Below are 13,152 nucleotides of genomic sequence, written 5' to 3'. Positions count from 1 at the left end.
AGGTGCATTTTATTGATGGCATTTTGAATGCACAGAGATACCGTGATGAGATCCTGAGGCCCATTGTTGTGCCATACATCCATGAACATCACCTCATGTTTCAGCAAGATAATGCACGGCCCCATGTTGCAAGGATCTGTACACAATTCTTGGAAGCTGAAAATGTCCCAGTTCTTGCATGGCCAGCATACTCACCGGACATGTCACCCATTGAGCATGTTTGGGATGTGCTTGACCGGCGTATACGACAGCGTGTACCAGTTCCCACTAATATCCAGCAACTTCGCACAGCCATTGAAGAGGAGTGGACCAACATTCCACAGGCCACAATTGACAATCTGATAAACTCTATGCGAAGAAGATGTGTTGCACTGCATGAGGCAAATGGTGGTCACACCAGATACTGACTGGTTCTGAGTCCCCAGACCCCCAATAAAGCAAAAAAATGCACATTTCAGGGTGGCCTTTTATTGTGGACAGTCTAAGGCACACCTGTGCACTAATCATGATGTCAGATCAGCATCTTGATGTGGCACACCTGTGAGGTGGGATGGATTATCTCAGCAAAGCAGAAGTGCTCACTTTCACACATTTAGACAGATTTGTGAACAATGTTTGAGAGAAATGGTAATATTGTGTATCTGGAATGAATTTTAGATCTTTAAGTCCATCTCATGAAAAATGGGAGCAAAAACAAAAGTGTTGCGTTTATATTTTTGTTGAGTGTATTAACTGATTCCGGATTATAGTATTTTTTTTAATGAATCCTCTCTACTCCTAGAGTTGCAAAATTGTAAAAAAAATCATCTATGCTGCACATGAATCACAATTACTGGAGGTGAGGGCAAGCAAGTGCTAAGATGTATACAGAGTATAGATGGATACTTGACTCAGAGTGATTAATTTGTCACACAAAGGAATTTATTCATTGTAAAATACATTTATTGAGATCTACATCTGATGGATCTGGGGAAACAAGGGGGAGGAGAGAGAAAAAGCACTAGTCTCACAGGGCAGATTCTTTGTTCCTCAATCTGCTGGAATTTGCCCAATCTGGTGTTCTGAGATCAGAGCAGCGGATTCACCAAGTACAAACAGGTGTATTCTTTTCAGGAGAGTCTATTCTGGAGCCTGAAACCAGACAACTATCACCCAACGTGTAGTTTCCTATCAGTCCACTAGGTGTCAACAGTAGACAAACATTTAAGTTTGTTGAGGGAGACTTTACAGATAACAGAAGAAGCCGCTGCTGTTACAAAAAAAATGTCAAAATGAATAGCGTGTTGTGATTTAATTTGACTGAAATAGTGAAAGCAACCAGAAGAGGAAACCATTTCAACATTTGCCTGAAGCCAAACTGACCAAACATTGACCATTTCAACATGTCTCCATTATGAAGCAGACTCTCAATCAGTGTGGAATTCATTCTTAAGCATTACAAAAATGTAACCAGCAAAACAAGTTTTTAAAAAAATGATTCACCGTAAATACAGTTTTGGCTTCTACAGATCTCTGGTGCTGTGGTTGTTTCTCTACATGTTGGAGATGTTTCAGTAATGGACCAAACAACCAGCAGCTCGGCCAGAGAGGGAAAAAAAAGATGGACTTACTTCATACATCCTCAGTAACACGATGCTAAACAGTGGTTTTAAACAATAAATAGCTTTTTGTCTTTTTCTCAATGGAGTTGTGAACAATAAAACAAAACAACAAAAAAAAGCTAAATAATAACAACGAAATGTTGGTTCCTGTTTCAAGTTTGCGTGATCCTGTGTCGTCATTTGAAAATATCACAGCACATCATTGGTTCCTTTTTTTTTTCACCATTAAAACACAAGTCAGTAACAGAAGAATACAAACAACAAATTAAAATCCTACATATTATACTCAACTAGTGCCTCACTACACTTCCTATATGGTTAACATATTTTGTTTTTTGTTTGTTTTAGTATTCCAATCATAGAAACACTTTTTTTGGCAAATTACCTGAACTATACATACACAGCAAATATGTACAACTATAGCTTCACAACATGAGTATGGACCCTTTGGTGGAAGTCCAGGAAGGCAAACCTCCCCATCCTTCGTGATCACGTAATTCAGGTTTCCTATGAATGGATTCGGTGGGAAGCAGGAACACAATGAAGCTGTCGAATGATTGTTGGAACAGTGTTCACGTCCTGTGTGACGGCGAAGAGGAAAAGCGAGGGGCGGGGGGGAGGAGGGGTAGTGATGGCACGTTCTCACTAACTGCAGCAAGGAGCTTGGGATCTTTTTGCAAAACTACAGATCGAATATGAACAAATGTGTCTCCGTGCTCCTTTGCCACATTCAGTGAGATTGTGTGACTGTGTGAGATGGACAAACGATTTAGTGGTAAATTGGATTTGCGTTTCTCCTATGTTATAAAATCTAAGGGCTTCAGAGAGAATGTGTTGGAGGGGGGGGGGGTTGTACGTCTTCGATGCGTAATGTGTCCAAGTGTTCCTGTTTGTATCCGCGTCGGAGCATCAAGTCGCATCTATTTGCGCTTCCTGAGCACCAGGTACATGAGGCCGCTGATGAGAGTCATGGGGAAGCTGATCCAGGCCAGGATGTAGGAGGAGCCGTAGGCGCCGTCCTGGAGGCTGGCCACGTGGAAGCTCTTGTTCTGAGCCGTGTAGATGGACGCCGCGACCATCACGCATAGAGCTGGGAGGAAAGAGAGGAGGATGGAGATATATACACCCGATATTTGAAAGGAAAGTTCTGTGTGTGTGTGTGTGTGTGTGTGTGTGTGTGTGTGTGTGTGTGTGTGTGTGCGTGTCACTCACAGGCCAATAGCTGGATGACAGAGGTGAAGATGAATCTGTCTCCCTGTTGGAGCCTGAAGAGCTGAAGGAGGAAGACGAAGAAGCTGACGCAGCATAAAATGGTGGCTAGGATCATGGTGGCCTGGACGGCCTGCAGATAGGCTGAGGAGGGAGGAGAAAGAGGAGGTGTCACACACACACACACATAAACACAACACTTACCACTACAAACACACACACATAGCTTACCTGCATCAGCAGTATGGCTGTTCTCCACGGGGTAGCAGGTGGAGTTACAGGAGTACCACAGGTCGGCGTAGATGCGGTCACGTCCGGCCGGCGACACCACCCACCACGCCTACATCAGGGAGGACACACACAGACCGTTACCATGACGACGACGACTCTGCTCTGCATCACTCTCGAGCGTGTGATTGTGAGTTCATACTCACGTTGTGAATGGTGGCAGCGAAGAGGAGGATGGCCGCAGCCAGATGGAAGAGGATGATTAAGGCTAAGATGATCAACATGGCTGCCCTCGTGTCCCGTCAGGCGGCTCCGGTCGCTGTCGGCTGTCGCTGGCTGATGTTTCAGCTTTTAGGTGGATGGCGGTGCTGCTGGATGTTTGCTGGTCGTCACACAGGCGGGTTTGAAGGCTGATCGTCAGAGAGGCATCAAGGTGCTTCACATGAAAGGGATTCTGTTGGGGGGGGACATACATGTAATACTTTAATAACACAGGAAGGAGCATATATCAAACAGATACATCAAGGTCATACAGGTACGTAAAGTTGGAATATCTTGTTTTCAGACATTGATGCATAACATTTGCAGTATCCATGCAGACTTTATTGAATCGTGTCAAATGTGGGAGGAGAAGGATAACAGCCTAAAGGCCGTTTAAACAGAGCTCATATGCATTTACAACTACTCCATCTGTAACCAGTTACCAGACTACAACATTTCCAAACAACTGTGAGGAATGCAGAGTAAACGCAAAGGTCTTCCCTCAAATTACAGAAAACGCTTCTGAGATGTGAGATTAAACCGTGTGTGTGTGTGTGTGTGTGTGTGTGTGTGTGTGTGTGTGTGTGTGTGTGTGTGTGTGTGTGTGTGTGTGTGTGTGTGTGTGTGTGTGAGTGTACAGTACGTGGGAGTGTAGTGTTTACTCTTCACAGATTGAAGGCTTTAATCCCGACGATGACTTGTTGATCGAAGCGGGGAGTCGACTGTTTACATTTTTGCAACAGGCAGTCTGTGTGCTCTGTTCATTTGACCTGCTGTGTCAGCATAACAGACCATTTCATCCAAAGGACGCTAGAGGTCAAAGGTCACCGTATTAGAACCTAAGACAGGTCAACTGCTTATTCCATTTGTTTTACAGCCGCATTACCTTGGCATTCGTAGCATTATAAGGCTTCAGACAACTCTGTTGACAGTCACAGGTGTGTGTGTGTGTGTGTGTGTGTGTGTGTGTGTGTGTGTGTGTGTGTGTGTGTGTGTGTGTGTGTGTGTGTGTGTGTGTGTGTGTTGAGATATAATCATCTACTGAGGACTTGATTTTGTTTGTACACCTCAGAAATGAGGACTAAATAGACGGCAAATGTTCCTCTTTTCTTTTGGGATAATCCAGTATTTCTGTTTCTTATTGCGTTGCTGTCCTGTTTCTGTTCACATATACTATGAGAAACTGTCACTGAGAAAACCAAATACATCCAGAAACCCATGAGTTTATTTGTCTGGGAAACAGGTTTGCTGAGCATGTAAAAGCGCTGCTCCACATAATCAAACAAGACACGATTCTTAAGTCAAGAATATATTTCTTTCAGCCAAAACACGTTAAAGGTTCCCACATTCAGAGCTGCTTCATGTGAATGTGGAGCAAAGGCCTCGTCTCTCTGTTTACACATCAAACTCAGCCTAACAAGCATGTGGGGATCATGGATGAACTCCCACCAAGGATGTTCAGAAGGCAGAGACACAAACATGTTTAAAAGCACACACACACACACACACACACACACACACACACGGAGCCAGACAGCAGAGGAATTAGCCCTCGCCGCCAAAATGGAGACGCAGTAAAAACAGCCTCTCCCCGCCGACAGGAAGCAGCCCACAGTTTTTGTGTGAGCATGTGGCGGTGGGGTCTGCCAGAGGATATAGGCCCCGTCTGAGTTAGGGGAGTGGAGGGGGGGGGGGGGGGGGGGGGGCAATAGGGTAAATAGTCACTTTACGTCAATTCAAAGTCCCGTTTTGTGAAGTTCCAGCCCAAACCTAAGGAATCCCCTGAAGGAGTTCCTGAGAGAGGTGAGGAGACATCAAGAGTAAGGTTTACACTTTGATCCAGGACACATGGCGGGTCGGGGTTTAGGAGGGAATGTAAACAGCAACTGTTCTTCTACCTTCTGGATCGTAACGCTCTGAGAAGCAAACGGAGGAGCGACCTGCATTCACAATCTGTTTTCCACGTTCACGATGTGCAGCAAGCGAGCGTTCGTCTGGGCGGTTTGCATATGGCAGTTTGGAGCTCCACAAGGAGGCAATATTGAATGTTTCATATTAGGCCTGTCACCATCATACCATATATGGACGTGACCTCGATGACCGCAATGTATTGTTTCCTTTTATTTGTTATTTACTTTGAATGTTTTCCTCCACATTATAAGAATTTAAACTTCATTGCTCTTTGAAAGGGTGTACTTATTATTTTTGTATTAAAATATCATTTATCACAATTATTTCAGGGACAATATATCAACCAGTAAAAGTCATTAACGTGAAAAACATACACAGCTGTCTATTTTAAAGCATTTCCACTGGAATGTAAACGTGAGGTGCATCTTTATTTTTAGGCCTGCGGTCTGACTTTTGCACCTTCGGAGCTCCATAAAATCCCAGAAAAGTGGCCCATTATAACACTTCACAGTCAGCGCGTCTCCACCACGTCAGGTTTGGACTAAAACACGACGACGCTCCTGCAGAGCGAGGAGAACGGAAACAGAGAGATGGAAAAGACACGACATGCCACGGAAAAAAGTCCGACAATTTAATTCACTGCATCCGCTGCAAAGCATCTCTCTGGTATTTGAGTCTAATCTGACCTGCAGGAACATTCTTTGGAGCAGCAATAATCTCCTCGACGTGCACACGCACACACACACACACACACACACACACACACACACACACACACACACACACACACACTAACACACACACACACACACACACACACACACACACACTAACACAGCTGGATCTGATTCCATCTGTAGCTGCTTTCTCGTCTCGTGGAGAGAAGATGAAGAAAGGGAGAGAGAGAGAACCCTGTTGGAGGGAAAGGAGAAAAACAACAACAAGAGCGTAAACGCACACACACACACACACACACACACACACACACCTCTGATGTACACACATACATATAAACTCCACAGAACCACAAATATACAGCCTGCCAAAAAAACTCACAAAACTGAGACACAGTTCAGATCATTAAAGTTAATTCAAACTTGAGTAAACCGCAGACATAAAAGCCTGCTGATGACTGACGGAGCAGACAGTATGACCTCTCACATGCTCCCTGTGTGTGTGTGTGTGTGTGTGTGTGTGTGTGTGTGTGTGTGTGTGTGTGTGTGTGTGTGTGTGTGTGTGTGTGTTTCTGTTCGACGCCCCGAACCGTCGCCGCGTTTCCACTCAATTGTCAAGCGATTGTCTGAAACGTAGCGCCGTGTGTGTTTCCATCAACTGGTTTGCGAGTAAACATGCAGAGTGCTGGAGGCGAGCCCACGGAGGAAGGTGGGGAGCAGGAAACAAACCCAGGTCATCGATCAAGTCAAGCGTTCCCGATGTCAGAATCTATTCAGCAAAGGCGTCTGCATATCACATTAACTCTTTTCCCACATGTACCAAACTCCGATTAGCGTAAACACTTTTTAAAAAGAGGACGTTTTATGGGATTTCAAAATAAAGTTTGTGGAATTATGGCTAATAATGATCAAAAAGAAGGTAATTGTACAAATTATGCTGAGGTGTTATCGTCTACACGTCTAATCTTTAAATCTTTAAAATAAACTTTGATTTCATTGAGCAAACATAATATAATAATCCTGTTAAAATAACAGTATAATATATATATATATATATATATATATATATATAGTCTAATTGTGAAGTGTTTCACCCAAGACACATAGGAGTGTATAGGAGTGTACTGCTGCTATAAAAAGCATGTTTATAAGACGAAAGAAAGACACCGAAACCCGGCGTTACACACACGTTTACTGTCAGCGTATCACCCCGCGTTTTGTTTGTTCTCGATGCTACCGTTGTTTGACTTTCACAAACTCCGTCACGTGGCCAAGTCGACACAAATAGGACTTAAAATTAACAGTTTTGTGTGATAACATGGTAGATTCTGTCAGACCCCAGCCACCTCTCTGACAAACAGGCTGCCATTCCTCCTCTCCACTCAGCCTTATGATAGGAGGCTGGGGGACTCGGTGCAAGTGTGTGTGTGTGTGTGTGTGTGTGTGTGTGTGTGTGTGTGTGTGTGTGTGTGTGTGTGTGTGTGTGTGTGTGTGTGTGCAGGCTCGTCGACTAATTTCCTTGCCTGGTGGAAAATGCTGACTTTTAATGTCCTTTTTTTTTTTTTTTACTCTTTTCATAAAACACAAAGCCACAGACTTAACTGGGCCTCCGAGTCTCGCTCCCCCTGTCTCTCTCTCACTGTCCCACTCTCTCTTTCTCTCTATGTCTCTCTATCTGTCTCTTACCCATGGAAAACTGGACGGGGGTGACGAGAGAGAAAAGGGGCTAAAAAGGGCTTCCAGTGGAGCCCTCTGGGTCCTTATGAGGTCGTACAGTTGAGACTGAATACGCAGCGTTTCCCCTCCAAACCCTCAGACTGGAATCCTGGTTGGGATTCTGCTAGCAGTGGATGGTTCAGCCGTTTTCCTTCACCGCACCAGTTTAAATGCAACATTGTTGAACCGACACCGCGCTTTGTGTTTTGTTCCGTGAGGTCTAAACGGTCGGGGAAACAAAGTCTTAACGGAATTTAGAGAATATAACACAACAGACCATTTTATTTTATTGAATAATGACTTCAAAGTGTTTCAGTTCACGTACTTGTCTTTGCACATGTGACAATATAATCCGTGCTATAACAGTAATAGGAATAATCTGCATTAACAGCTGAGATAAGTGTCAAATCTGCCCCTTTTCAAGATAATCTGCTAGTTTTTAGGTGTGTTGACACTGAGGCAACACAAGCAAACACCATCCACTGAAGAAGTCAGTGACATACGGTCAAAAGCTCTGGTAAAAAAAGGCTAATTTAGCGATTGAGGGAACAACGCTGTGCATCTAAGTGTGCAGGTACACAACAATAGCTAAGATGAGGCTTCTTTGAGAGAAAACACGGGCACATCTTCCCTGGAGAGAAAAGCCAGTGACAAAACAAAGCATTGTTTGGGAAGAGCACACAAAAACATCGCTACAATCTTCATATACACACACAAGTTTGAAATTTGACCCATCCTCAGCGTTTAGGATCAGTTTGCTGCTGAAATGAGTTCTCAAACCTGGAGATGAGGTTTTTTTCTGGTTATTTGCCTGGAATGAGGTCTGTGGTTTACACAAGCTTCAGATATGTGTATGCTTTCTTCTACAATATAAAATACTTCTTCTCTGCTCTCTAAAAAGGGGCATTTTAAAACATCTCATCTCTGACTAATGCTAACAACTAACATGCTAAGTTGCTAGCAGTTAGCACCAAAATGTTCGGGTGGAGGTGAGAACCAAACATCGTGTTTGCCATTATAAAACCCATCCAATGAGAATGAATGGGGATGCTTCGTATTGTGCAGCAATACAATACAACATCTGCATCCTAATGCAACACGGTCACTTCAGTGCACTTTTTGAAACTGAATAAAAAATATGGAAAATGAAGTATGATGCATTCACAGGCCAAATTGACAACAACACTGTCGTTTTAAACTGAATTTTCTTTTTAAAGAGCAATATAATAATGATGATATGAAGCAGGAAATCGTAATGATCGGATGAGGCCAATCCAGAGCAAATAGTGCATTCTGTATTCAGGAGATAACTATTGTAGGTCAGATATGACACGAACGCCACTTATCAGCTGGTGGGAAGATCAGCTGTTTCTGGGATGGCAGCCAGCCAAGCTGTATGTGGAGTTTAGTGGCATATCAGGGGCGACTCATTTGCATGTGAGGGTGTGTGTGTGTGTGTGTTTTCACACACATTCTTAAAGTGACAGCTGACTAATGACTCCCACATGGCGAAGTGAGAGGAGTTGGGTTGTATTTATCTGTCTTTTCGGCCACCTCACACTTGTTCTCTGATAGTTTTCATCTCTCGTCATCTCCCCCCCCCCCCCCCCCCCCCCCTGACTAATCCTCCTCCTGTCAAATATCCCACACCTCCCTCTATAAGTCTGACTGAAAATACTTTCAAATTAACACCGACCCACAAAACACAAAGGGTGCGGCGCCCGGCCCAACACTGAGGGAACTACAGTCGCTTCTTCTGGGTGACTGCACGGATCAAACTACAGCAACAGGCCATTAAGTCTGCCGCAAGGCCGTGCCATCTTGGATCTGGTGGGGGGTAGAGCCACCACATTACATGCTGCAGGGTTTTATTGTCATTCATTGAGCTGGTTCATTTGTGGTCGTTTCACGCGTTACTTCGCGCATTTGTATGTTTGATGACTGCTCATTAAACGGAATGAAAAGCTGGGAGAGACGAGAAGAAAAGAGGGTCTGCTGTGTTATTGAGGCTTTCAAGTCATTCCCCAGTTATATGGTTGTATCCTATAAAAGAAAATGAAAGCTTTTACATGTAGGGCTGGTGTAAGGTAATATGAAAGGATGGGGTTGGGGTGTCTACACCAGCGTCACAAGGACAGCACCGGTTTCCAAGCAACTTGACGGAGTCCAAATTCAGATTTCATATCTCGTGTGCAGCAGTTTTTAAATGCATGTCAAGACATTTAAATATACATACATATACATTCAATCTACAGACTATTGCCATAAGGGGGATCTCCATTTCTGCAGCCCAAGTCTAAAAAAAACCCTCCTCTAACCACGGAAAACCCGGACCAAGTTGTTTTCAACCACAAGAGGGCGCACCCCCGAAGTGAGATTGCAACAGTGATCACCTGCATCATCCAGAGGAAGATGCAAATCAACAACGCTGCGGTATTCATCATTATAGTGCAAATGATATCATGTACTTACAAAGCATCTGAACAGATTTTAAACCTATAATATTTCTGTTATTTAATTGTTTTCGAAATACAATACAAACATTATGATATGAACCAAATACAAAGTTACAAAGTCAAGAAATCAAATGTCCAAACGTTACCATATGGGCAGACTAACAGATACAAAGTAGGCCTTTACCAGTGAGAGGTCTCATATAGACACACTTAAAGTACCCAAGGGACACGCGCACGCGCACATCCTTCCAGTGTCCATTCATAAAAAAAAGAAAAAGAATAGCAGTTTATTTCCCTCACAACACGCCAAGCATTCATTCACAGCACTCAGACAGACAGATGAGTGTAACGCACGCGCGCGCGCACACACACACACGCGCACACTGATGGCTGACAACGCCCCTTTCATTTCCAATGTCTGAAACTTAGAAGCCACTCAGCAGAAACGGAGTTATCATGTTAGCAAAGATAAATTAACAGACTCTTTAAACGTCTCTATGATAAAAACAAAACAACAACTACATCAATATTTTTTTTTAATAATAATAGCAAATTTCGGACACAGTGCACCAATTATTTTAGATTAAATATGCTTAAATATATTAAATGAATTAGGTTCAAAGTCACCAGAAAGACGCTTCGTTTGTATAATAGTCTTATTGTGGTATTAAAGAGGCATTTCGTGGCCACTTAGGATTTGAATAGGACCTGAACGCTCCAAGCAGCATTCAAACAATATGGAAAGTAATAATACAAAGTTTACTCACCGAGTTTGGAGAAAGAAGGAAGTGTTTGGAGTCCCAGATGTGACTGTGCGTCTGTGTGGAAGGGGGGATTAGGGGAGAATAGATGAAGGGGAGGAAATACAGGAAAACAGCCTTCAAACGTGACAAAACGGCAGCTGGAGATCTCACTGGTAGCTCCCGAAAAAAGTTGGAAGCGCACGTTCCTCTGGACCGGCTGTCGTGAGCGCGCGTGGGAGGGCTCGAGGGCTGGAGCTGGGTGTGGTTTAGGGATTTAACATGATGTGTGTGTGTGTGTGTGTGTGTGTGTGTGTGTGTGTGTGTGTGTGTGTGTGTGTGTGTGTGTGTGTGTGTGTGTGTGTGTGTAGCATTTAATTTTTATGCGACAAGTAGCTATAAAAAAGAATAATTCTGGCAGTCAGAGAGGAAGTTTAAATCCTGTGTTTCCTCACATGGCAGACAGACGACAGGAGAAAGGAAAACAAATGGCAGAGGTCAGACGCAAAGGGAGACAAAGGGAAATTAAAAAGGATCAAATGGGATGAAATATGATTGGAAAAAATGGAGGAATGAATATGAGGTTACGCACAGAGTTCTCATCATTTTATAAAAAGGCAAATATCCCTCTTTCCCCAAGTTTTGATTAAAATTGGTCCAAGTGTAGCAGTCATTTTCCTGTTTGACTTCTCTGTTAGCATTTTTGAGGAATTGAGGTTTTCTTTCTTGCCAAGAATTAAATGAGAAGATTGATACCACTCTGGTGTATGTTTGCTAAATACGAGGCTACAGCCAGAAACTGGTTAGCTTAGCTTAGCTTAGCTTAGCTTATCTTAGCTTAGGACAAAGACTGTTTTTTCAACAGAAAAAAAACCTTTAGCATGCGCATGTAACTAACTGGGCTTTCAACTAACTTCAATGTTACTGAGGTGGATGGGTCGAACAAACACAGGACTTTCAGCGAGGAGACCGCTGTCCGTGTCCTGTAAAACCAAAAGTAAACATCAGTTTCTAGTATTGTCAGTCACCTGACTCGTTTATCACTTGAAACTCACACAAGTTGTCAAGTTATCATCAATGACATTTTGTATTCCATGCTTTGGAGAGACCCTATCGGCACGCTGTCCCGGACCGTCCAGAACAAAGAGACGAGACTAGAGGGGTACGTGGAGCATCCTAGTTCATGGGAGCGCTGGAAGCTGCAGTATTTCACACACTGGGGTGAGAATGCGTTGGGAAGTCTGGGCCAAGAATAGTCTAGTGGAGAGTAATTTCTATTAATTTACAGCAGAAGGTGTAAAATGCCGTTGTTAACACAAAGCCACGCCCATCTCTACAGGCCTATCGGCTCCGGAGTCGACAAACAACGCTCCCATCCAGACTCTCCATTTGCAAATAATTGATAACTGAAAAATCCACATGTATCATAAAGCTGCGGTTAGATTAATACCTAAATATGTTTCCATTCTGACCTCCGGACGTCTTTGTCAGTCTGCTGGGCTCGGTGGGCCGATGTTTGTGACGGGGTGGGATTCTTTCGTGGCGTCACAAGGAGACAGTTAGTCAGGACAGGCACGAGGTAATGAAGAGGGCATTGTCGAGGAGTGCCATCACGGCTGGAATCCATCCTGATGAAAACAGCTTGACATTAAAAGTTTAGTAAATATGAGTTTTTCTTCCAATGAATAGAATTCTAAGCATATAGACCTAACATGGACTCTGTTGCACATTAAGCGGTTGGAGGGAGCCAACCAGGTGATCCTCTGATGGAGATCTGCTGATTTATGTCAAACTGTGTGTGAGTGGGAGTGTGAGAGCTGCTGATGACTAAGCAGGTGTTGAAATAACGTCCACGAAGCCAAACGTTCATATGGAAATAAGTTCTAATGATCTTCATCTTTTGCAGTGTAAGCTATTGGATTCGTCCTCCCAACATTTTAATGTTGTTGCTACATAATCAACACTGATGAAAAAAGGGAAACGGAAGCAGGTCTAATAGAAACATACAACAAATTACCTCGGTATCATTAAACAGGGTCGCCCTTGAAGTTGGAATAATAGGCAAATGTCTTGTCTTTTATAGTGCCAAACAAATGTTATGCATGAATTCTCTCGCATTTAAAAAGGAATAAACAGAGGATTGTGTCTGAAAACTTGATATTCCAACTTCATGGGCACCTGTGTATATATTTCCTAACATAAAAAGCGAGGACTATTCAAATTCAGTGTATAAATAGTGTTACTTTAGCTGTAAAAATAGATCATTACTATGATGCCGCCCGGCCCTTCATTGAAGGCTATTACAGCAGACAGCGGGAAGGAAAGCTATTAGGAGGCCTGTGTTGCCGCGTGAGAA

The 13,152-nt window shown here is 43.4% G+C and overlaps 1 protein-coding gene across 1 annotated transcript; it reads right to left on the bottom strand.

Moving 5' to 3' along the window:
• Nucleotides 1-2,227: 2,227 nt before the first annotated feature.
• emp2 (epithelial membrane protein 2) lies at nt 2,228-10,997 on the bottom strand. The gene is made up of 5 exons (XM_084036351.1): nt 10,824-10,997; nt 3,245-3,492; nt 3,042-3,150; nt 2,814-2,954; nt 2,228-2,691 (listed from the first exon to the last, which is right to left on the bottom strand). Exons 2-5 carry the CDS (start codon nt 3,320-3,322, stop codon nt 2,522-2,524), a joined length of 498 nt encoding a protein of 165 aa, XP_083892477.1. The 5' UTR covers nt 3,323-3,492; nt 10,824-10,997; the 3' UTR covers nt 2,228-2,521.
• Between the last annotated feature and the right edge of the window lie 2,155 nt (nt 10,998-13,152).

The sequence above is a fragment of the Eutrigla gurnardus genome (assembly GCF_963514095.1).
Source record: "Eutrigla gurnardus genome assembly, chromosome: 20".
NCBI lineage: Eukaryota > Metazoa > Chordata > Actinopteri > Perciformes > Triglidae > Eutrigla > Eutrigla gurnardus.
The sequence above is the reverse complement of the archived record's forward strand: the minus strand, read 5'-3'. Positions and strand labels throughout refer to the sequence as shown.